The following is a 22,424-nucleotide window of genomic DNA, read 5'->3' as shown; positions in this document are numbered from 1 at the left end:
AGATAAAATAGAAATAGAAAATCAAGATTTATATGTCATACACAGAGTTTTCATGGCTTTGGTGAACATGAGACTGACACTGTCAAAATAAATTAGTATTACATGAAATTACAGGCCAGACCTCCCAGAGAAAACTGGAAAAACTGCTTTACAGTAAAAAGGCTGCTGAGCATCATCAGAGCAGTTGTTACTTCCCATCATGTTGATAGCTTTAGTTCATTTTGGAGGGTTTGAAGCTGTTTTAAATGACAATGAGTGTCTTTAAATGAAAGCTCTCTTTCAGTGGATTCATGCACAACACTGAAGAGCTGTAACATGTACTCTCAGTCTGACACACAACAACAACAACACACTTTATTTATGTCACACTTTTATTAACAAAGTTGCAAAGTGCTTCACAGAAAGACATTTATAATATATTACAAATACAAGAAACAATTAAAAAGACAAAAACAGATCTGCAGTACATTAAAGTCCATTACAATTACTATCTAATGGGAGAGAAACAAGTGAAACACACTGAGCGAAGTGAGGAAATATAAACTCAGGCTATCAGGATCATTGCTTTGAATTCAAAACCTTCTCCTTGTCACTCAAAGTGACTTCAAGTATTTAAGAGACTTTAAAGAGAAACAAAACAGCTAAAGAGCTGCTTTGAAGACTTTAGAGCTGTGGCTGAATTTGGATTTTGTCACAATCTGTGGCTGCAGACTCTGTGGCTCTTTGTAAGGACCCAAATGCAGACAAAATCAAAATTTTAACATAAAAACGTTTTTCATGGCTGGAAACAAACATGAACCAAATCAGGTTAACCAAAAATAAACAAAGAACTGACTGAGAAAAAACAAACAAACTGGGAAAGCTGAAATTTAAAGTAACAGGAAACCTGGAACACTGGGAATACCTTTGAAGGATTGAGAGAACATGGAGACATAAGGATTAGCAGACGCACTGACAACAGACACTATGGCTGTATCCCAATTCAGGGTCTGCAGCCTTAAAGTACACAGCCTCAACGATCCTCAAGGGCCGCGTACTTATAGACCGCTAAGGCCGGAAGTGCGAGGCTTGTGTAATGGGACGGTCTAGCCTCCGTTGCGCTGATACTGTTGTTTGTCAATAAAGTTAGAAAAAAAAAAAGCCTCCGTTGCCCAGGTTGCCTATCAACCATGATACTAACAGCTGGAAACGTGTCACAGCTTTGTTTGACAGAAATGAAGGAGAAAATCTTTTGTTCATTTGTTTGTTTCTACATGAGCTTTGATCATTCTCTGTAAGATTAAGCTCAGCTATTGAACGGCGTATATTTTAAAGTAAAGGCTTTAAAACCGAGTTAGTACAAACGTCACTAATGTCACATAACTTTGCCGACATGTGGCCAACAGTAATGTTTTAATGTTCTTCGTTATTAAACATTTGCACATAAATAAGTGACATAATATTCAGTACTTACTTAAAGTTTACTCTTCGGCCGCCCCTCATTCGCCATTTTTTTCTGAAAATGTATCCACACCCATCACCGCGCTATGCATTTTGGGATATGTTGGGCCACGAAGTCTACACTGCCACAGCCTTAAAATTCAGGGAAATGAAGGACGCATTTCAGGGCCGCATTTCGAGCAGCCTTTGAATTGGGACAGCCTTCGGCGCGCCGCTGTGACGTAATCGGCCTTGAAATGCGGCCTTTAAGGCTGCAGACCCTGAATTGGGATACAGCCAATATATACACAAGAGGGTGATCAGTGGAAACACATTGGGAAAACAGCTCTGATGAATTAAATATAACGAGACAGGGAAGCCAAACCAAACACACTGAACACGGGATGAAATGCTGTCAAACTAAAACAGGAAGGACATGAACGCATGAGCTTGAAGCAGAAACAGGGATAAACAAACAGGGAGACAAAAGACGAAACACAAGGAGAAGACAAAACACACTGACACAACTAAGACACACGGAGGGCGAGTGAGCAGAGACATGAATGACACGACAGACTCTCACAAGCGACACAGGGATGAGACAAACACACAAGTGGAACCTCACAGACAACAAACCATAAACTGGAAATACAAGAAAACTCAGAAACATAGAAAGAACTAAACTCCTGCTTAAACTGTATAAACTTAAACTTAGACCATCTTCACACTTTCACAGAGAGACTCACAAAAGCAAAATAACCTCAGAATCTTTGGTCAACGACCCAGCACCCTGACAGATTGACATTAGTGTAGTCAGAGCTCTCCTCTGTGTCACCACGTTGCCCTGTTGAGGTGATCAAATGAAAGCATTTCAAAACAAACTCCTTCTGTTCTCTGCTTAAATGCATTTATTATCAGTGAGAATAATTACCAATGTATATTTTGCATTTAAAATCTCACATTTTGTGCTCTCACTTGTCTTGTTAATGACTTTGAGCTGAATCACATATGCAACATTGGCAGCAATGAAATAATAATCTTACTGATGTTAATGTTCCCTTCCGTGAATCTCAACATTATTATGTTGGAGGGGTTTGTGTGTCCCATGGATCCCAGGGGCTGTGTTGTTGTTGTTGGAGGAGGGGGGGGGTGCCTCCTGGTAGGGTCTCCCATGGCAAATTTTATCCGGTCCCAGGACCAGACAAAGAATAATAAAAAAAAAAACCTGAATGAAAGGAACAGTTCACTCTGCCCTTGAAAGGGTTAATGGGGTCCCGCCATGAAGCAAGGCCTGGGGAGGGTGCCTAAGAGCAAGCACCTGGTGGCCGGGCATTGGTCCATGGGGCCCGGCTGGGCATAGCCCAAAAAAAAAAGGACATGGGTCCACCCTCCTATAGGCCCACCACTCGCAGGAGGAGAGGGGAGTAGATTGGTGCTACGTCCACTGTACCGGTACGTCAAGATGAAGAGAGAACTGACCGTAAAAGTGAAGCTCTCAGTTTACATCTCTACCCTCACTTATGGTCACAAGCTCTGGGTTAGTGACCCCAAAGAACGAGATCGTGGATATAAGCAGTGGAAATAAGCTTACTTCAAAGTTTGGCTTGCTTCTCCTTTAGAGATAGCGTTAGGTGTTTGGCCATGCGGGAGGGGCACAGAGTAGAACCACATTTGAGGTGGTTCAGGCATCTGACAAGGATGCCTCCTGTGTGATGTTTTTCAGGCATGTCCCACTGTGAGGAGACCCTGGGGCAAAACAAGGAAATGCTGAAGAGATTATATCTCTCGGCTGGTGTGGGAAGCCTTGGTGTTCCCCCAGAAGAGCTGGAGGATGTGCCCTCTCTGTTTAGGATGCTGCCCCCACCACCTGGTCCCCAAGTGTAAGAAAATAGTTGGACGCATGGACTTCAATTTTAAACACGGTGATTATATAATCATCCAGCTTCCACAAGCTCAATATTAATGAAAGTTTATACTTTACCATTTTCAGAGTTTTCAGACCTTCTGATTATCTCATAGCCACAACGGTCACCTGCAGGTCAGAGAAAATCAGTCACCTCATGTCTGTGATGCCATTTTAAAAAACAAATATTATTGAAAATAACATTTATATTAAAAGCTGCAGCAGATTTAATAAGTACAGTCTTGTTGCAAACAGCAGCATAATATTATAACTGGATGAAAAACTAACCAGCAAGAAGAGAGGAGTACACTTGCTGCTGATGGTGTTGATTGAAGGTCTGCTCATTAACAGCACCTTTATTAAAAATGTAAAATAAGACTTTTGCTTTTAAATGAACCTCATGATGGATTTGTGTCTTTCAAGGATAAAGAGTTTGTGTTAAGTAAAGGGAAAGGTCTCACTGTTGGTTGTTGTGCAGCGATACAACAAGAGCAGGAGAATAATAATGAGAGAGACTCCACAAACCAGTCGAACAATCAACCACACAGGAGATGAAGAGCTGTCAGCTCCTGACACAGTTACTGTGACAACAATGATACACATCTTATGAATAAACTAAAATAATAGTCAAAATATCATAAAATTGTTATATAATGTTTTTCAAAATCTAATATTCCTTCTCAGTCATTGGTTTAGAAAAATCCATCAAATTTTTTGCTCCTGCTCACCTTTAACTGACATCCAGCTCTGTGCTGACTCTCTTCCTGAGTACTGACACTTGTAGAAACCTTCATCAGACTTTGACACTGCAGAGATCTTCAGCTCCCCTCGGGGATCATTTTGAAGAAGTTTGTCATTGTGATAGAAAAACACATTGGAAAGTATTTGTTGTGTTCTCAAACTGCAGCTCAGACTAACAGAAGCTCCCTCAGTCACAGGATGAACAGGACTCACCAGGATAGGACCATTACCATCATCTGTGACACAATCACACACAATTGTTTCAGTCACATCAGCTGGTGCACACTTTTAGAAAAAGCTGACAAACAATAATAAGAACAGATTGTACAAATGTTTTTCATCATGAAGATCTGATTTTCTATGTTTAAAAACTGCTATTTTTCTCACATGAAATGACTTCACATACAGCAAAGCTGGGACAAATGTTCATGTGATGTTTAAATCATTCAGATCCAAGTAGTAAATGTATAATAACATACTCTGTACAGTGATGTTGACTGCACTGCTGAACTCTCCTGATCCAGACTCACACCAGTACACTGCAGTATCTGACTTTGATGTGTTGATGTCACATGTGGATCCAGTCATTCTCCTACAGTCAGAGTACAGTCGGCCGTCCTCAGAGAACTTCCTCACTCTCCACTCAGTGAAGTTTCCCTCACAGGTCAGTGAGACAGAGTCAGAGGTGAAGTGTTGCACTCTGTCAGGACTCACTGTGAGAGACGCTGCTGAATGAACATCTGGAAACAACATGCAGTGAAGAGACAAAGCTCACAGATGTTAGGATTCAAAATATCACAGTGAAAATATAAGTTTGCTTTAATGTTTAAAGGTCAGTGCTAAAAGACGCAATGTTCGTATAATTTTCACCTTCAATGCTAAACACCCCGCCCCCAAAAAACCCCATCAATTTACATTTTTTTGCTGTTGCATTACTTGAAAAAAGATAGATGGAATCACACTGACCTGCAGACCAGACAAACTTTGGTTGACTGTGATCAGTGTGATACTCTGGGTCTCCTCTTCCAGCTCTGCACACATATCCTGCTGTGTGTGTCTGTCCATGAATGATGTAGGAGTCCTGTGCAGTCCCACTGCCATCAGGTAGCAGCTCATAACTGGAGGATTTCTCTGATAGATCAGGAACAGCTTTATACCAGTAGAAGCTCCATCCTGCAGACGGATGTTCAACCTCACAGTTCAGAGTTACTGAGGCTCCAGGACTCAGCCATGATGGAGACACAGTGAGGACAGGACGGGGTTCATCTGTTCAACAAAGATTTTCTCTCAATCTTTCGTCTCTTAACTCTGAATTCAATGTCACTAAAATGTTGACTCACAAATATTTATGATGAACTTTAAGAGTGAGACTATCTAAACATGTCAAATATCTCAACATGTACTAATAAAAACACATTTTTACAAACGGTTTCTATTTCCAGGTTAAATGAACTATGACTCTACTTACTGTCAGAAACTGTCAGTGTGACTGAATCACTCCACTCTGTTGTTTCATGCTGTGAACTTTTCATTCTGCCCTTACAGCGATAGTTTCCACTGTTGGATGATGAAGCAGATCTAATCCTGTATTCATTTTGATTTGGAGCTTTTATCATGCTGTTTGTTTCCCACTCATAATCCCACTCAGTGTCTCCTCCATGGATCTCACATCTGACAGTGATCGTCTCTCCTCTGTATATCTCAGACCAGTTTGGATACAGAGTCACAACAGGCCTGTTTGAGGCTGTTACTGTTCAAGAAAGTACAATAAAAACACATGAATGTCAAAAATGTTAATGCCTTTTGTTCTTCATCTTCCTCCTTAATCAGGAATTTATCTGACTTCATGTTAAACTGACCAGTTTTCCCAATCCTGACTGACTGGCTGTCCTCTGTGTAGTAAACTGGGTTTCCTCTTCCTCCTCTGCACCTGTAGAGTCCTTCCTGTGAGACACTGATTTGTCCATCTGAGTGGAAAACTGCATCTTGTGTGGTCAGGGCTTCAGAGGATTTCTCATCTCTGTACCAGTAGTATTTCCATCCAGATGATGATGATGGGCTCACAGAGCAGGTCAGGGTCACACTGCCCCCTACTGGAACAGCTGTGTTATCAGCTCTCAGTTTGGCCTTTGGTTTATCTGCAGTTCAGTTTAGAAAAAGAACAAAAGTCAATGACTGAATCAAACCAGTTGAAATAACTTGGTGGAAATATGGAAATAATAAATATCACATAACTTTAATGGTGAAGCTACAACAAACTGTACAACTATCACACAAACACAACACTAATCTTTCATATTTAATTTGCAGCATTTCTAAGTTAAAAACACACATGAGGAACAATCAGTGGATTTAATGTTTCTTAGTGGATGTGGTGGAGCAGCTGAGACAGATCCAGCATTTGTTCTGCATTTCATCTTTCATGTATTAGAGCTGCACAGCAGAGAAGTTACTCTCATATGTTTTGTTCTCTTCACTGTGAATAAAAAGCTGCTGTTCAGGTTTTTGTTGTTGGAATAAAAACTAAACATTTTACTGACCAACATGAAAGACAGTTATAAAGCTGTAAGAAAGAAGAAGTGCTTTTTCCTTATTTAGATACTCTGGATGAAAGATCTTACATGATACAGTCAGTGTGATGATATCACTCCACTCTGAGAAGAAATAGTCCCTTCTGCCCCGGCAGCTGTATCCTCCACTGTCAGACTCAGTAGCTCTGATGATTCTGTATTCATTGGATGTTGGAGGTGTGTTTAACTTGGCTGCTCTCCATTCATACGTCCACTGAGCTCCTTCACCTCCCTGAATCTCACATCTGACAGTGACTGTCTCACCGCTGTATATCTGAGTCCAGGATGGCTGCAGGGTCACAGTGGGCTTACTGGGAACTGTTCACAGAAAAATATCCAGTTACAGACAAATAGAAACATAAAAATTCTGTTGTTTAAAACATGAGAGTAACGTGAGTGAAAAACAAATCAACCTCCAACAGGCTACAGGGTTAAACCACACCTCGGGCCAGTCTGACCACTGATAACTGTTTTGATTCTGGCACAAATCCCACTTGGCAAAATAGCTACAAACAGCACAAAGACAGTGAAAACCAGGCCACAGGCAGGACTGCTTCATCAGGATGCACTGAGATATTTTCAAACACCCTGACCTGTAGCTGGTTTTTGATAGCATACTGTGCTACATGAAGAACTGTATAGCACAGCTGCACAGTAGCACAGAGGAAATAGCTCCACAGGGTTATACAGGTCACCCAGAGGATAGTCGGCCATCCTTTGCCCTCACTTGAAGACCTGCACAGCTCCCGCAGTCTCAGGAACACGAAGAAAATCCTTCAGGATCCATCTCACCCAGGTCATGCACTGTTTGAACGTCTACCTTCAGGCAGACATTTCAGAGCCATAAAGACAAAAACTAACAAACTAAGGAACAGCTTTGATCCCTCAGCCATCACCATGCTGAACACTGGACAATCAGATCCAACACAGCTCTCATATACAGTGTTTACATTGTTACAGCCCAGTCTCATGTTTACACCTGCAGGTACGGCTGGTATTTACATCAACACTGTAACACAGAAACATTTGTTTTGTTGTTTGTTATTAAAACAAAATCTGAAACTTTTCACTGCAAGGTCTCATTTTTCTTTGGAATTTGAACTTTTGTAGCTAAAACACATTTTTTAAAGGTCTGAATCGTTTTGTTGATGTTTTTTGGAGAGCACATTCTCTGTAAGGGCGAGTCCTTAATCTCACAATTTTGGACTTAAATCAAGAACAAAACTAAATAAATGTTTCTATTTTCCCACATTTCCAAGTAATCTTAATGAACAGAAAACTCATCTAAGGGTTAATAAACTCACAGCTATATGATCTCTTAGTCTGGTAGAAATAAAATAATTAAACTCACGAGTTTCTGTAACTGTGACGTCACTGCTGTCCTCTGTGTAGTAAACTGGATCTCCTCTCCCTCCTCTGCAGTGGTACAGACCTCCTTGTGAGACACTAATAACTCTGTTTGCTTCATTTCCTCTCATGAGCTGAGCTTTAGAAGAGACTGAATCACGTCTGAACCAGTCAAACTTCCAGCCAGCAGAGCCCTCCACAGAGCAGCTCAGTGTCACACTGCCCCCTGCTGGTATGACTGAACTTTGTGCTCTCAGTGTGGCTCTGGGTTTACTTGCTGTTGTAGTTACAGGAAAACATACATCATATTATCATTTAGTTCAGGGAAAATAACAATAACAAAATTAATTAATTAACAACAAAATAAATATTCAAACTTCAAATACCAGTTCAGTTTTCAATGAACACCAAAGAGTAGTAGACAAATGTAAACTTTAAAACATTAAATGTCAGCATGAATCATGGTCCAACTCACATGAAACTGTCAGTCTGAAGGCATCACTCCATCCTGTTAAGAGATAGTCACTGCTACCCCGACATCTGTAGTCTCCACTGTGGGACACTGAAACTCTGCTGGTCCTGTATTCACTGGATGTTGGAGGGCTGTTTGTGTTGGGTGCTGTCCATTCATATTTCCACACCTTTCCTTCACCTCCCTGAATCTCACATCTGAGAGTGATTGTCTCACCAGTGAATATCTGAGACCAGCTGTGCTGCAGTTTCACAGCAGCCCAAACTTTCCCTAACAAACAAATAAACACAAATATTAAACTGAAAAAAAAAAATCAACAAGGAATAAAACAAAATCATATTTATAATGTGTCACTTTCATTTAATCATTAATTTGTGTTATCTCACAACAAAATTTCACCCTCACCTTGTTTCTGGATTGTAACTGCAGCACTGTCCTCTGTGGAGAAAACTGGATCTCCTCTCCCTCCTCTGCAGTAATAGATGCCTCCTTCTGAAATACTGATCGTGTGCTCTGATGTTCCAGCTCCTATTTTCTGACCTCCAGAAAACTGTGAATCACGTCTGAACCAGTCAAACTTCCAGCCAGCAGAGCCCTCCACAGAGCAGCTCAGTGTCACACTGCCCCCTGCTGGTATGACTGAACTTTGTGCTCTCAGTGTGGCTCTGGGTTTACTTGCTGTTGTGTTTACAGGGAAAAGTTTATCAGATTGTCACTTGCTTCAGGAAGAACTTTGTTATAGAAATGATCACATTTTACACATTCAGTCATTTAGCTTCTAGCACCAAACAAAAAATATTTGCCTGCATGTGACACATTAGACCAGGGGTCGGCAGCATGCGCCTCTTTAGTCATTATAGTGCGGCTCCGCGTGGTTTGGGAAAATAAATTAGAAGTATTTAGCTGAAGTGTAATTTATTTATGTTAGCTCTTTTTTAACTTGTAGTTCTTAATTGGAAGATTATTGTGATATTGAAATATAAAAATAAAATTATATTTTATTATTTTTTCATCGCTCAAAATAAGCGTCATACCCGCTGAAACGACATGCATTTATCGAGACTTTCAACCCCAGGTAGGCCAATTATGGATCTTCGGATCCACATTATGTCAGCAGCTCCACCGTGAACTATGTTAAAAACAAACACCGCTCACGCCTCACAGATGACAGCTTACAGTCCTGCGTGAAGATGAAAGCCCCGATTTGCAGACGCTGTGCGCAGAGGTTGAGGAGCAGAAGTCCCATTGTAAACATACCACGGCAGACCCTGCGATGTTTCCATGAACACGCTTTACAGCATCTCTTTATTGACCACTTTTCACACACGGTTGCTGTACGCATACAGCCGGCTGTAGCTTTTCAGCCCACAGCCCGACACACACCAACAACAGCATAGAGAGCACAGACGTTAAGGCCGCGAGGCATGATTGCGGGTGCCGCTCAGGTGCGTCCGCCTCCCCTGCAGCAGCGCTTCAGACCACGCCCCGCCACACACATTGACCAGGTAAAATACATATTTAAGCAGAATTTTGCAAATATCTATTTTTCATCTTTTAGCAGCATAGTGCTTTTTTTCCAATTATTTTTTATAAGTCAGGTCAAGGCTCCAAAAGCCCAAAGGCGATATAAGGCTGGCAGCTCACAACAGTTTTTGTTTGCTACATGGATCATTTTAGTTCAGCTGGGTGTCTTTCCTTTTGTTATATTTCTTTAAGAGTTCAAAATGTGTTCATTACATAAATAAAATGTAAGTTTCTCTGTAGCACTTCATGGATTTCATAAGCAACACACCTTATTTGTTCACACAAAGCATAAAGGTAAAAAACAATATATACAGTGTTATCTTCATTTTAGATGTCAACAAGTATTTGCGGCTCCCAGTGTTTTCTTTTGCGTGGAAATTGCGTCCAAATGGCTCTTTGGGTGTAAAAGGTTGCTGACCCTGCATTAGACTGAGTGTCTTCATACAAAACTGCACTACAGCTTCACTATTCAAAGACGAATGCTGCACAAACAAATTACTTTTAGATGTTTTGTGTGCTCTCTGCATTTTCCTTTAATAACAGTCAAAAGTGACACTAAACTGAATGGTGTCTGTTATTGTGAGAGCACCGTGACCATCAGTCATCACTGACATGGTTCAAGTTTAGGTAGTTTTCTATAATCCTATAATTTAATTTCCAATGATGTAAACAACTGATCGACATAGAAAAACTAAAAAATCAGAGAGGCTGACAGACTCCAATAAAGCCTCCAATAAAATGAGACCACATGGGAGTCTGTTGAGTTTTATTCAACTAAAAAAAAAGATGGAGTCCAAATGTCAGTTTTGGAGGATCTCGTTTAGCGCTGCCTCTTGTCTAACATCTGATTGATTACCGTGCACAGTAAGTCAGGACAGATCGATATTAGAAAATCGCTGCTATGAACTGATGGTACTGTGGACGTGGGGCAGCCAGGTATCCCAGCATGAATTTCAACTCACAAGCAGCAATGTTAGTGCTCTACACTGTAAGTAAAGTTTTAAAATACCTTGTTTTTCTGTCTCCAAGTACGGAATTTTTTGGACTGTAAGGCACACTTAAAATCCTTTAATTTTCTCAAAAATCGACAGTGCACTTTATAATCCGGTGCGCTTTATTTATGAATTGTAGTTGTGCTTACTGACCTCGAACCGATTTTATGTGGTACGTGGTGCTCAAAAATCAGTCAAAAAATGTTTTAGTACAACTTTGGTAAAAGCTACACCGCTTGAAGGATTGTCGGAGCATCACGGCTACCACAGTCAGAATCCTCAGTAATCTGGATTAAAACTCAGCTTCAGGTCCCAAAGTCAAAAGAACACATGTGGCATCACTGAGAGTTAAAAATGGTCTAAATTCTTTCATCCTTAATAAAATGATCAGTGTTGATGCTTTGCTTGCTGTTGCTGGCCAGCTAGCTTTGCTAATTGTTAGCGGAAGGAATGTTCTGAGCTCACGATGCTACAAAGTATCCAGTCAGACAGTTAAACATGCTGTTCGTGGACACTGAAGACTGCAGCCTGTCTACAAATGGTTAAATGATCAGTTTTGAAATATAAACAAAAACTGTCTGTTATCATGTTTGAAAGTTTACTAGAATAAAAAAATAATTAACATCTGATTTGTGATTTTATTTAATAAGCAGATGACTAATTGTCCCAATTAAAGGTTAGTTTAATGAAATAAGTAACTTGAAATAATCTGGATGAAAGATCTTACATGATACAGTCAGTGTGATGATATCACTCCACTCTGAGAAGAAATAGTCCCTCCTGCCCCGGCAGCTGTATCCTCCACTGTCAGACTCAGTAGCTCTGATGATTCTGTATTCATTGGATGTTGGAGGTGTGTTTAACTTGGCTGCTCTCCATTCATACGTCCACTGAGCTCCTTCACCTCCCTGAATCTCACATCTGACAGTGACTGTCTCACCGCTGTATATCTGAGTCCAGGATGGCTGCAGGGTCACAGTGGGTTTACTGGGAACTGTTCACAGAAAAATATCCAGTTACAGACAAATAGAAACATAAATTCATTTTGAAGCCTGGTTTTCTTTTTGCTGTTGTTCAGAGGAGAAAGATTTACTGCATCCTGATGACATTTTGACTTTAAATGAAGATGGATTTAAAAATCAGTGTTTACATTTATTTACCGTGTGGTACACGTGTATGGTGGCCCACTGGTGTATCTGACTCACACAGCCTGTTCTCCACACACTCCACATTTATAAAGTGATCTACAAATCCTAACATTACAGCTAACAGCTGCATTTTCCCTTTGAAGAACCACTTACTGCTGCAGAGACAGGGAGTGAAGGTGGACAGTATATCCTTGTTTTTATGGCAACAAATTTACCTTGAAAGTGGTACAACTGTGTATAATATGATTCACAAGCAGAAAGTAAGATTTACAGATGTGTGCAGTGATTTGTGTGCAACTTTTCAGGTCTCCAGTTCACACAAACTATTGTACAAATGTGTCGACACAAACCTGAGTAACTGCTGATCATTGAGGCACAAATTTTAACGTCTGGATTGTTTTTCAGATTTCTTTCTTTAAAATTCATCGTCCATAATTCAGAGATGATAATAAATATACTTAATACAATACAAGATGTCTTAATAAGAAGAAGAGCTTTTTTACCTTTTAAGAACTTTTTAACAAAACTTTAAAGAGGAGAAAAACAGCACAGGCCTGTGCAGGCCTACTTTAAATAAAGCATCACTCTGCAGGTCTGTTTGAGTTCAGAATAAGTAAATAAAATGTAGCTGTGGTCCAATAATTGTAAAATAAGAAGAATAATCATGAAAACTATTTGTATATAATTATGTCTTCAGTCCATTTCAATGAGCGATCATCTTCTGTTGTTTTCATGCAGCCACGGGCAGCCCTGAGTATAAAATACATCAGCTCAGGGTCGAAAACATAAAGATATTTATTGCACAATAACAGCATATCTGGTGATAATACACAGCTCACAACACCTTAAATACATGTGGACCAATCACCTGACACGCACAGATCACGTCTCGTGCCCACGTGGGGTTTTGAGTCTAATTTAACTGCCAGCTTCACACAGATCCACAAATGTGAGCTGCTTTCAAGTCCCGGTGTGAAACAAATGTGTACAAATCATTGCTTGTTAATCATATCGTGCACATTTGTAACGGTTTCAATACAAATTTGTCTCCTTGTGGAAAGCAGACTTTGTCGTGTTGACGTGAGTGTCAGAACGGCAGGTTTATCTCCAGATCCACGGCTCTGACCCACGGAGACCTCTGGCTGATGCTCAGTGTTCTGAGTTTGGCTCGTAGCTGCTAACTAGCTTTCTGCTCTGGGTCAACTTATGGCAAAGTGCAGAGATGGAGAGAGGCGAGGGAAGGTTACAGCAGCACACTTTCTTCCTCTGGAGGCGGTGAACACAGTGAACAGCTGGATACTAACATGTGGCTCACAGCTGGGCCTGTCAGACTCTCTCTGGCTGCAGTAGCTGCTGCTATAAACACACTTTTCTTTTTCTCACTCTGTAAACTTCCTCCTGCAGATGTTGGGGATGTTGTGTGGGACTTTTATTTTTCATTTTTTCACCCAAAGTTTGCGGGAGCCACAGCTGAGGGGCGGAAGAGCCGCGGGTTACCGACCCTGATCTGACGTGATTTTAGCTGAGCTGTTAGCTTGGTGATGACCTCGGATAACAACATGTTCAGGATTAACCTTTATTTTTGTTTGTTTGTTTGTTTTTATGGCTCTGTGGCTTAATACACAGTCTTTCATGTCCACTTAAAGTCAGTTTAGGATAAAGAAGCATTTAGAAAGAGAGGCCAAAAATATTTAATACAAATATTAAACACAATTTAAAGACTAACAGCAGCTAATGAGCTATAAATATGCAGTTTTTCTAGTCTTTTCTGCAGTTGATGCCACAATGTTTATTTCTAGATTTGTATGAAACACATGAGAAACTTAAATAACAAAGTTTAAAACTCACAAGTCTCCGCAACTGTGACGTCACTGCTGTCCTCTGTGTAGTAAACTGGATCTCCTCTCCCTCCTCTGCAGTGGTACAGACCTCCTTGTGAGACACTAATAACTCTGTTTGCTTCATTTCCTCTCATGAGCTGAGCTTTAGAAGAGACTGAATCACGTCGGAACCAGTCAAACTTCCAGCCAGCAGAGCCCTCCACAGAGCAGCTCAGTGTCACACTGCCCCCTGCTGGTATGACTGAACTTTGTGCTCTCAGTGTGGCTCTGGGTTTACTTGCTGTTGAAGAAACAAAACCACAAAATTAAATCATCATCAAGAATACATTTCTTACAGCACTAATCACACTTTAAAGATTCACAGAGTAATTTATCTACAAACACAAAGATTAATTAGTTTCCCTGCATGTGACACATTAGACTGTTTAACAAACTAAAGATTTCACTGATTTATCATTCTCTTATCAAACTCTCATCTCTGTACGTTCCTCTTTACATTGCTGATATTTTAAGAGCCTCCATGGTGTCTCTCCTTTCTGTTTGCACAGTGAGAGAAACTGTTGTCCTGAGCTGCGTGCAGACAGCTGGATCATTGTTGGAGTTTTCCTGTTAAGACACATGTAAACATGAAAACATGAACTGGCAGCATGAATCATGGTCCAACTCACATGAAACTGTCAGTGTGAAGGCATCACTCCATCCTGTTAAGAGATAGTCACTGCTACCCCGACATCTGTAGTCTCCACTGTGGGACACTGAAACTCTGCTGATCCTGTATTCACTGGATGTTGGAGGGCTGTTTGTGTTGGGTGCTGTCCATTCATATTTCCACACCTTTCCTTCACCTCCCTGAATCTCACATCTGAGAGTGATTGTCTCACCAGTGAATATCTGAGACCAGCTGTGCTGCAGTTTCACAGCAGCCAGAACTGTTCAACAAACAAATAAACAGAAACAAATCATATGGGAGCAAAAATACAATAAATATATTAAGTCTTACTTTAATTTAAACATGAATTTGTTGCATTTCAGAAAAAACTATAAACATTCACCTTGTTCCTGAATTGTAACTGCAGCACTGTCCTCTGTGGAGAAAACTGGATCTCCTCTCCCTCCTCTGCAGTAATAGATGCCTCCTTCTGAAATACTGATAGTGTGCTCTGATGTTCCAGCTCCTATTTTCTGACCTCCAGAAAACTGTGAATCACGCCTGAACCAGTCAAACTTCCAGCCAGCAGAGCCCTCCACAGAGCAGCTCAGTGTCACACTGCCCCCTGCTGGTATGACTGAACTTTGTGCTGTCAGTGTGGCTCTGGGTTTACTTGCTGTTGATGTTACAGGAAAGACAAACATCAGACTGTCAGTTGCTTCAGGAAAAACTTTGTTATATAACAAATAAAGATTTCAACATAAAAACTCAATAGTAATTTTTAAAAAATCCAATTTATTTTTATTAATTTACAATTTATGTATTTTTTTAATTCAGTAAGTGCTTAATAGGTGACGACCCTGGATGATGGGTTAAGAAGATGGATGGAGTTCAATAATAGATCTCAGGTTTCTCAGGTAGGTCGGTCCCTGATCTCAGTGTGATCATCACACTTGTTACAAACAGGCACCAACAGCACAAGAACAAAAACTTTCTTCAAAGCAAATTTGATGAGAATCAACAACTGGCAGCAGCACACATGAGGACAGCACAGGTATCTCAGCTAACTGTTAGCCAGCTAGAGAGCCAGGAGCTAACACTGGATGTATATAACATGATGGAAACTTTATCAGAGTGAATCAAGAATCAGGTGAGACTGTTTTTATGCTCTGTCACCAAACTGTACTCCTAAATGCAGAGACAGGTGAACTATACACTGTTAGCTGATCTGAGGCCAGTTGATTGTGGTCGCTCTTATTATCAGATTTTTTGTTAATCTGTTTTTTATTTAAATGTTTGTTTTAAGGATCATGATCACATAAATATATATGCATAAAGATTGATAACCATTGGACAGTCAGCAGCATTTATCATTCATAATTCACACAGATGTTTTTCATACTGTATGCTATCCCCGACCCCAACCAGGGCTGTGATGTGATAACAGAACTCTTCTCTGTTGATGATCAGCCTTTTCTTTTTTCAGCATCTGTATTTTCCATCGTCAGACAGCAGCTCTGCTCATTCTGTATTTATTGATCATGTTTGATCAACAACTTCAAATAAATTATAAAAACAAAATAATTGTGTCATAATTCTGAGCTGCAGTGGTGGAAACTACACATGTGCAGGTACTGAAGAAACTGAGATCATCACATCTGTGTTTAATGTTTGTTACGATTTTCTCTAATTTTGTTACTAAACTAAAACAAAGAACAATGTGACTCAATGAAATGTGTCCAACTTACATGATACAGTCAGTGTGATGATGTCACTGCAGACTGAAAGAGTCATGGTGCAGCAGCTGTATCTTCCACTGTCAGACTCAGTAGCTCTGCTGATTCTGTATTCAGATGTTCGAGGTCTGATTATTGTGGCTTCTCTCCATACAAACAGTGACGGACTTCCTTCACATCTGACAGTGACTGTCTCACTGCTGTATATCTGAGGCCAGGATGGTTCGAGGATCACGGTGGGCTTATTGGGAACTGTTCACATAAACACATCAAGTTAGAGATTGATGGAAGCATCAAGTCATTTTGAAGCTGAACTGATTTTTATTGCTGCTGTTAAGAGTCAAAAGATTTACTGCATCCTGGTGACATTTGGACTTGAAAACAATAAGATGTGTTTTTATGAAACAAATTAAAGCAGTTAATTAATATTCTGAGTAAAACCACAGAGTGACTGCACAGATCTGAACTGTCAGTATGACCTTGTTACTTCCTGTGTATTTAAAAAAAACATTAAAACAAGAAAAAATCTGATAGAAATACAAATTTGTAATCAGACAAATTGAAACTGCAGGATTTAACCATTAATAAACTGATTTAAATCTTAAATAAAACGATGCACAAACAGAGAGACAGGATGCGATTTAAAACAGTGCATGAAGATATCAGAGCAAAATCATTCATATTTGATAAATATGAAGAAAGGAAAATGAACCATTTCTCACCTTCAGCATTAACGTAGAAGAGAGAACCGAGCACTAAAGTAAAGATTAAACATCATCAGGATCAAAAGGACAGAAAATCAAAATCAAGATCAACTAAAGTAGTTTTTTAAAGATTAATTTTCACATGACGCAGTTACTGCTCATCAAAATATTTCTATGCAAATTAACTATAATCTAGTAACAAGTTTCAAAAAGATGAATATATGAACTTGTACACAACAACAATGAGTCAATTGCAACAAGCAGCGATGTATCCAACACGATACTCAGACTAAACTGAACCAAGGAACCAGCCAACATTTGTCTGTAACTTTCATAAACATCACAAATATGCTTTGTTCAAACTCTCACATAAACACTTCAAACCAGTGATACACTCTAATTCTCACACATGAGAAACACTTTCATGAATCAGTGCCATTCAAACAATGTCACAAATGTACTTACACAATAACCCCGTCATGCAGAGCAAAGAGTGCCCCATCCTCACATCCAGCCCTGCTGCACTCTGATCCTCAGCTGATCTCAAACACTTTGACTTTACATCAATAATAAAAAGAGAAGCTGCATTTAATACAGATAAGAGCAGAGTGTTTCTTCTGACTGTGGCCTCTCTGTGCTTCCTTTCCTTTATACAAACCTCAAACAGCTCCTGTAGCTTTGACCACAGCAGTTGTGTGACGTGTTCACATTTCCTGTCCACTGCAAACATGCAGGCTTGCTTCTTGTGTTTGCTTCTTACCTTCTGTTGTTTCAGGTCAGGTGACATATTTACCAGCTCATAGTCATGTTTTATTATTATTTATTTTTATTCTTTTATGTGATTTGTGCAGTGTCCTGTGTGGTCATCATAAAGCTGAGATATTTTATCTCGAGTCATCTTATCAGCAAATGTTTCTGAACATCCACAGACTTTTATTGTGCGATACATGAATGCTGTCTTCCCAAAATGTGTTGTTCTCAGTTTCTGGCCACCACACTCACTCACTCTCCAGGATTATCGACAGACAATGATCTTAAAATATTTAATTTGGTTTTATCTGCTTTCAATATCATATCAAATATCACTCATTTAAAGGTGCCAGTGTTCACATTTTGAACAGAAAATACTGACGGTTTGAAAGAGGAGTGAAAAAGTACATCTATGTCCACTGTGAATGACCAGAGGTGGTGCCTTATGGCATCAGCTGTCAGTCACCTACAATGTAGTTTTGAGATCCCTTCCTTGTGCCACAAGCCCTCCATGGTGCTTTCCTCAGGTGACCTCAGTAGGTCACATGATGGGGGGAGGAAAGGTCTCAAAGTGTTTTTACCCCAAATCTCTGGTGATAGTTTTTGAATAAGACAGAAGTTGGAAATTCTGAGTTACCAGTCGAAAAGTTTTTTTGTGGAACACAACTCACATTTACCGCTTGGAAAGTCTGAGCAGACACACAGACTGTGAGTTAGCAATCCAAGATGGCAGCACTGAACCTAAAACAACAGTCAAACTGTAAACTTTTATTTGTGCTGCCACTCTTTTGTATTTTTGAATCACTAAATAAGCCAAACACAGAGCACATTAGGTTTGATTCATGAATGTGTTTTTTAAGTCCAAAAACTTATAGGTCTATAATGACCCACACCTTTTTTCACAGCTTGGCTCATGTGATGTCGTGATTAATTGTAGGTCTTTGACCCACTTAAAGTAAAACCCTCACTGAGGTTAAAATACCTGAGACTCTTTACTGTTTGCTTTTAGAAGTCAAAGAGCCTCTTAGATGAGAGGTGACACGTCTTCCAGAAAGTTAAAGAAGTTTAGTCACTTTCCTTCCAAACTTCTTAGACCACCATGAGCTGGATGACTGAGAAACTACACAGACATTAAACCAGAAATAGAAATGTGGCACATAGATACAGTAGTTCATACTGTTGCCTCACAGCAAGAAAGTTTCCTGTTAGAATCCACCAGCTGGACTGTTTGTGTGAAGTTTGCATGTTCTCCCTCCACCTGTCTGGGTTCTCTCCAAAGTCATATATTATTATGTTAACTGGTGATTCAGGTGATTGCCTGCAGGTGTGAATGTGAACATGAATGGTTGTCTGTCTCTCCATAACCTGTCTAGGTGGACCTCATCTGTCACACTATGAAAGCTACTATAGGCTCCGCCCACATTAGAGTCCAAAAGGACAACACAGCAGTGAATGCTTTAAGGTGTGGTAACTTTGTGATTGGGTAGTCCCCTCCATATGAGAATGAGGTGTACCTCAGTTTCTCACTTCTCATTCTCAATATACAGTCTATAATATTAGTAATAGTTAAAGCCTGCAAACACAGCATCTATCCTTCATTCTGTCAAACACTTTCTTACAAAGATAACCTTTGATTAAGGTTTGTTGCAGTATCATCTACACACACTCACAAACATGTCGATATCGAAGTGTTTTAGATTGTTTAACAGCAGGTGTGTTTCTCCTTCCCTCCATGTGGGAAAGGTAAAATACATTAAGATGTTACTTCATGTTTTTATGTTATTTGCAATTTATATGTAAACATACAGTGGGGCAAAAAAGTATTTAGTCAGCCACCGATTGTGCAAGTTCCCCCACCTAAAATGATGACAGAGGTCAGTAATTTGCACCAGAGGTACACTTCAACTGTGAGAGACAGAATGTGAAAAAAAAATCCATGAATTCACATGGTAGGATTTGTAAAGAATTTATTCGTAAATCAGGGTGGAAAATAAGTATTTGGTCAATAACAAAAATACAACTCAATACTTTGTAACATAACCTTTGTTGGCAATAACAGAGGTCAAATGTTTACTATAGGTCTTTACCAGGTTTGCACACACAGTAGCTGGTATTTTGGCCCATTCCTCCATGCAGATCTTCTCGAGAGCAGTGATGTTTTGGAGCTGTCGCCGAGCAACACGGACTTTCAACTCCCGCCACAGATTTTAAGAGACTCTTAAAGACATGAGCGTGAGAAACAAGCTTTTCACCGTTTCTCTTGATGCCCACATGCTTTATTTATTCTTTAGTCCAGCATGTGTCATCACCACAATAAAGCTACTTTTAACCTGTTTTCACACATTGTCATACCTGCACATTTCCACTGTGCTGTGTTGAGATTAAAGAAGACAAACGTTAGACTTCAGGCTGAAACCACAGGCTGCATTTCCTCTTTTCTTGGAGGCCCAGACAGAAATTTTGTGGTATCAGATTTTCAGCAGATAAAAATAAACCTACAACAGTCTTTTACACACATGCAGTCATCACAGTCTGCTCAGAGAAACAAAGGGGGTCAGAAAAGAATTAAAGGGTGACCTGAACCACTAGGTTCACATGTCATATGTACTCTTGTCTACACGCTGAGGCATCTGTCAATTAATATTAATCTGAAACATCATCACCCTCCTTTTTTCTTCTTTGTGTGTGTGTTTGTATTCAGATTTGTGAAGTTGTGCCCTTAATCTTCATAACATCAAAATCAATAATCAGAAACACCAGCAAAGTGCATCATGATGAGACCCAGAATCAAAACATTACAGCAAAGCTGAATACACTAGTGTATATAACACCCAGCAGTGTGGTAAACTGTGCTGAGAGAGTATCTGCACCCCATAAGACCAAGAAGCCAAGAACACCAGCATGCTGTGTGAGAAACATGCATGAAAGTCAGAACACCTCTGTCAGTGCGTTCACGTGGCTAGTGGGTCCTCTCTGTGGCTGACTGGCTGTTAACCCAGTGGGTGAGAGTTTCTCCCACTGCATCGGGCCGTATCCTTCTGCTGCACTAAAGGACAGTTTTGCAGCCATGTAGCTCTGCTCATGTCACGTGCAGCCTTCCCACATCACATAATTTCTGGGCATGACTGTGGAGTCCATCAGAGCCTCCATGTCCCTCACCCTGAATTGACAGCAGACCTTCGGGGTGTGCCTAGACCCATTTGGGCTTCACTCGTGGGGTCAGCTCCTGAGGCTGAGGGCTCTACAGTCTACAGCTCTTATATCAGTCATTGGGCGTCTCTGACATAAATATGCTGGAGCTGCAAGCTGTCATCCTGGCACTCAAGCAGTTTATGTCGTGACTGTTAGGGTACCATGTTATCATCAAGACAGAAATCATGGTCACAGTAGCCTACATCAACAGGTAAGGGGGCCGAGGGTCTCCCCTCCTCTGCATGATAGCTACCAGACTGTGGCAGTGGGCTCACCCTGTTCTACTCACTGAAAGCAGTTTATGTGCCAGGACCATTGAACGTGACAGTGGACATTACAATATGTTGAGGGGGAGCCCAATCCAAGAGGAGTGGAGACTCCATCCAGAGGTGGTCCACCAGATCTGGAGTCGCTTCAGAGGGGCAGAAGTAGACCTTTTTTTCCCCCAGAGAATCGACACATTGCCATCTGTTCTTCTCCCTGCAGACAACTTGGTGCACTCCTCACCACAGGCTCTTCTCTGTGCCTTCTCTCCATACCCCTCCTCCAGTTATTCCTTCACCAGGTCCAGACCGAGGAGTTGATCCTGGTGACCCCTCTTTGGCCACACATGCTAGTTTTCAGCTATCATGCCACTCATGACCAGGACACCCCCGGAGCTCCCTGTTCTGAGGGACCTCCTGTTCCAGGTGAGGGGGTCACTGTTCCATCTTTTCCCAGTAGGGCTCAGGGTGACAGCCTGTACCCTGAGAGGGAGAGGCTCCATGCCTGGCCTGATCTAAAAGTGAGAATGCTGCAGGAGTTTTGTGTGCTATCCACCAGGACTGCCTACTGCTTCCTTCGGGGGCTGTTTGCCTCCTGGTGTGCGGCCCACCAGCTGGACCCCCACCAGACCACAGTTAACATGATTCTTTGTGAGCTGCACACTCTGTCGGTCCAAAGGCAATGATGAAGGTGACACAGGGGTTATCCTCCGGCCTATCCCTGGGTTGCTGCTGACGACCCCATCTGAATCTCACCTGTCCAAGTCAGTTGAGTTATGAATATTCTTCACAGGGGACCTGCACAAGGAGGCAGCTGGGAGCCAGGTTGCCCTGTGCCATCTCTGTGCTTTGGCACAGAACTTCTTGCTTATCCGGCCGTTCAGGAAGTCAGACCAGCCGTTTGTGAGCTTCCACTATGGAATTCTGGTCAGACCCTTGTCTAAGTCTCGATTGTCCCACAGGGTTGTGGAGGCCATTCAGCAGGCGTATGCCTCTTCGGATGTTCCCCTCCCTTCCAGAGTGCGGACCCACTGTGTCACATATTAAAATTTTAATCACTTTCAGCCAATAATCAATATACATATATTTTTAAATTAAAATTATTAACCTATCACAGAGAGAGCTATGTGTGCATGCAGCTAAATTTGTCCACCACTACAAACAGTCACGTGT

At 40.9% G+C, this 22,424-nt stretch overlaps 1 protein-coding gene across 1 annotated transcript; it reads right to left on the bottom strand.

Moving 5' to 3' along the window:
- Positions 1-2,121: 2,121 nt before the first annotated feature.
- On the bottom strand, positions 2,122-17,664 carry LOC120743509 (immunoglobulin superfamily member 1-like). The gene is made up of 14 exons (XM_040047136.1): positions 17,512-17,664; positions 17,065-17,097; positions 16,355-16,594; positions 15,010-15,282; positions 8,456-8,722; positions 5,923-6,201; positions 5,532-5,813; positions 5,030-5,329; positions 4,543-4,803; positions 4,051-4,299; positions 3,784-3,903; positions 3,611-3,676; positions 3,401-3,451; positions 2,122-2,263 (listed from the first exon to the last, which is right to left on the bottom strand). Exons 1-14 carry the CDS (start codon positions 17,546-17,548, stop codon positions 2,181-2,183), a joined length of 2,541 nt encoding a protein of 846 aa, XP_039903070.1. The 5' UTR covers positions 17,549-17,664; the 3' UTR covers positions 2,122-2,180.
- Positions 17,665-22,424: the final 4,760 nt, after the last annotated feature.

The sequence above is a fragment of the Simochromis diagramma genome, unplaced genomic scaffold (genome assembly GCF_900408965.1).
Source record: "Simochromis diagramma unplaced genomic scaffold, fSimDia1.1 OVJJ01000810.1, whole genome shotgun sequence".
NCBI lineage: Eukaryota > Metazoa > Chordata > Actinopteri > Cichliformes > Cichlidae > Simochromis > Simochromis diagramma.
Note: the sequence above shows the minus strand (reverse complement) of the source record. Positions and strands in the feature narration are given on the sequence as shown.

Bases quoted from the DNA above. Each gene is read 5' to 3' on its own strand.
- LOC120743509 (XM_040047136.1), bottom strand. From the start codon at position 17,548: ATGGGGCACTCTTTGCTCTGCATGACGGGGTTATTGT. The intron at 4,804-5,029 runs GTCAGTGTGATT...TGTTGTTTCCAG, and splicing joins AAAGTTTGTCTGGTCTGCAG to ATGTTCATTCAGCAGCGTCT. The intron at 2,264-3,400 runs GTAAAGTATAAA...TCACCTCAACAG, and splicing joins GTCTGAAAACTCTGAAAATG to GGCAACGTGGTGACACAGAG.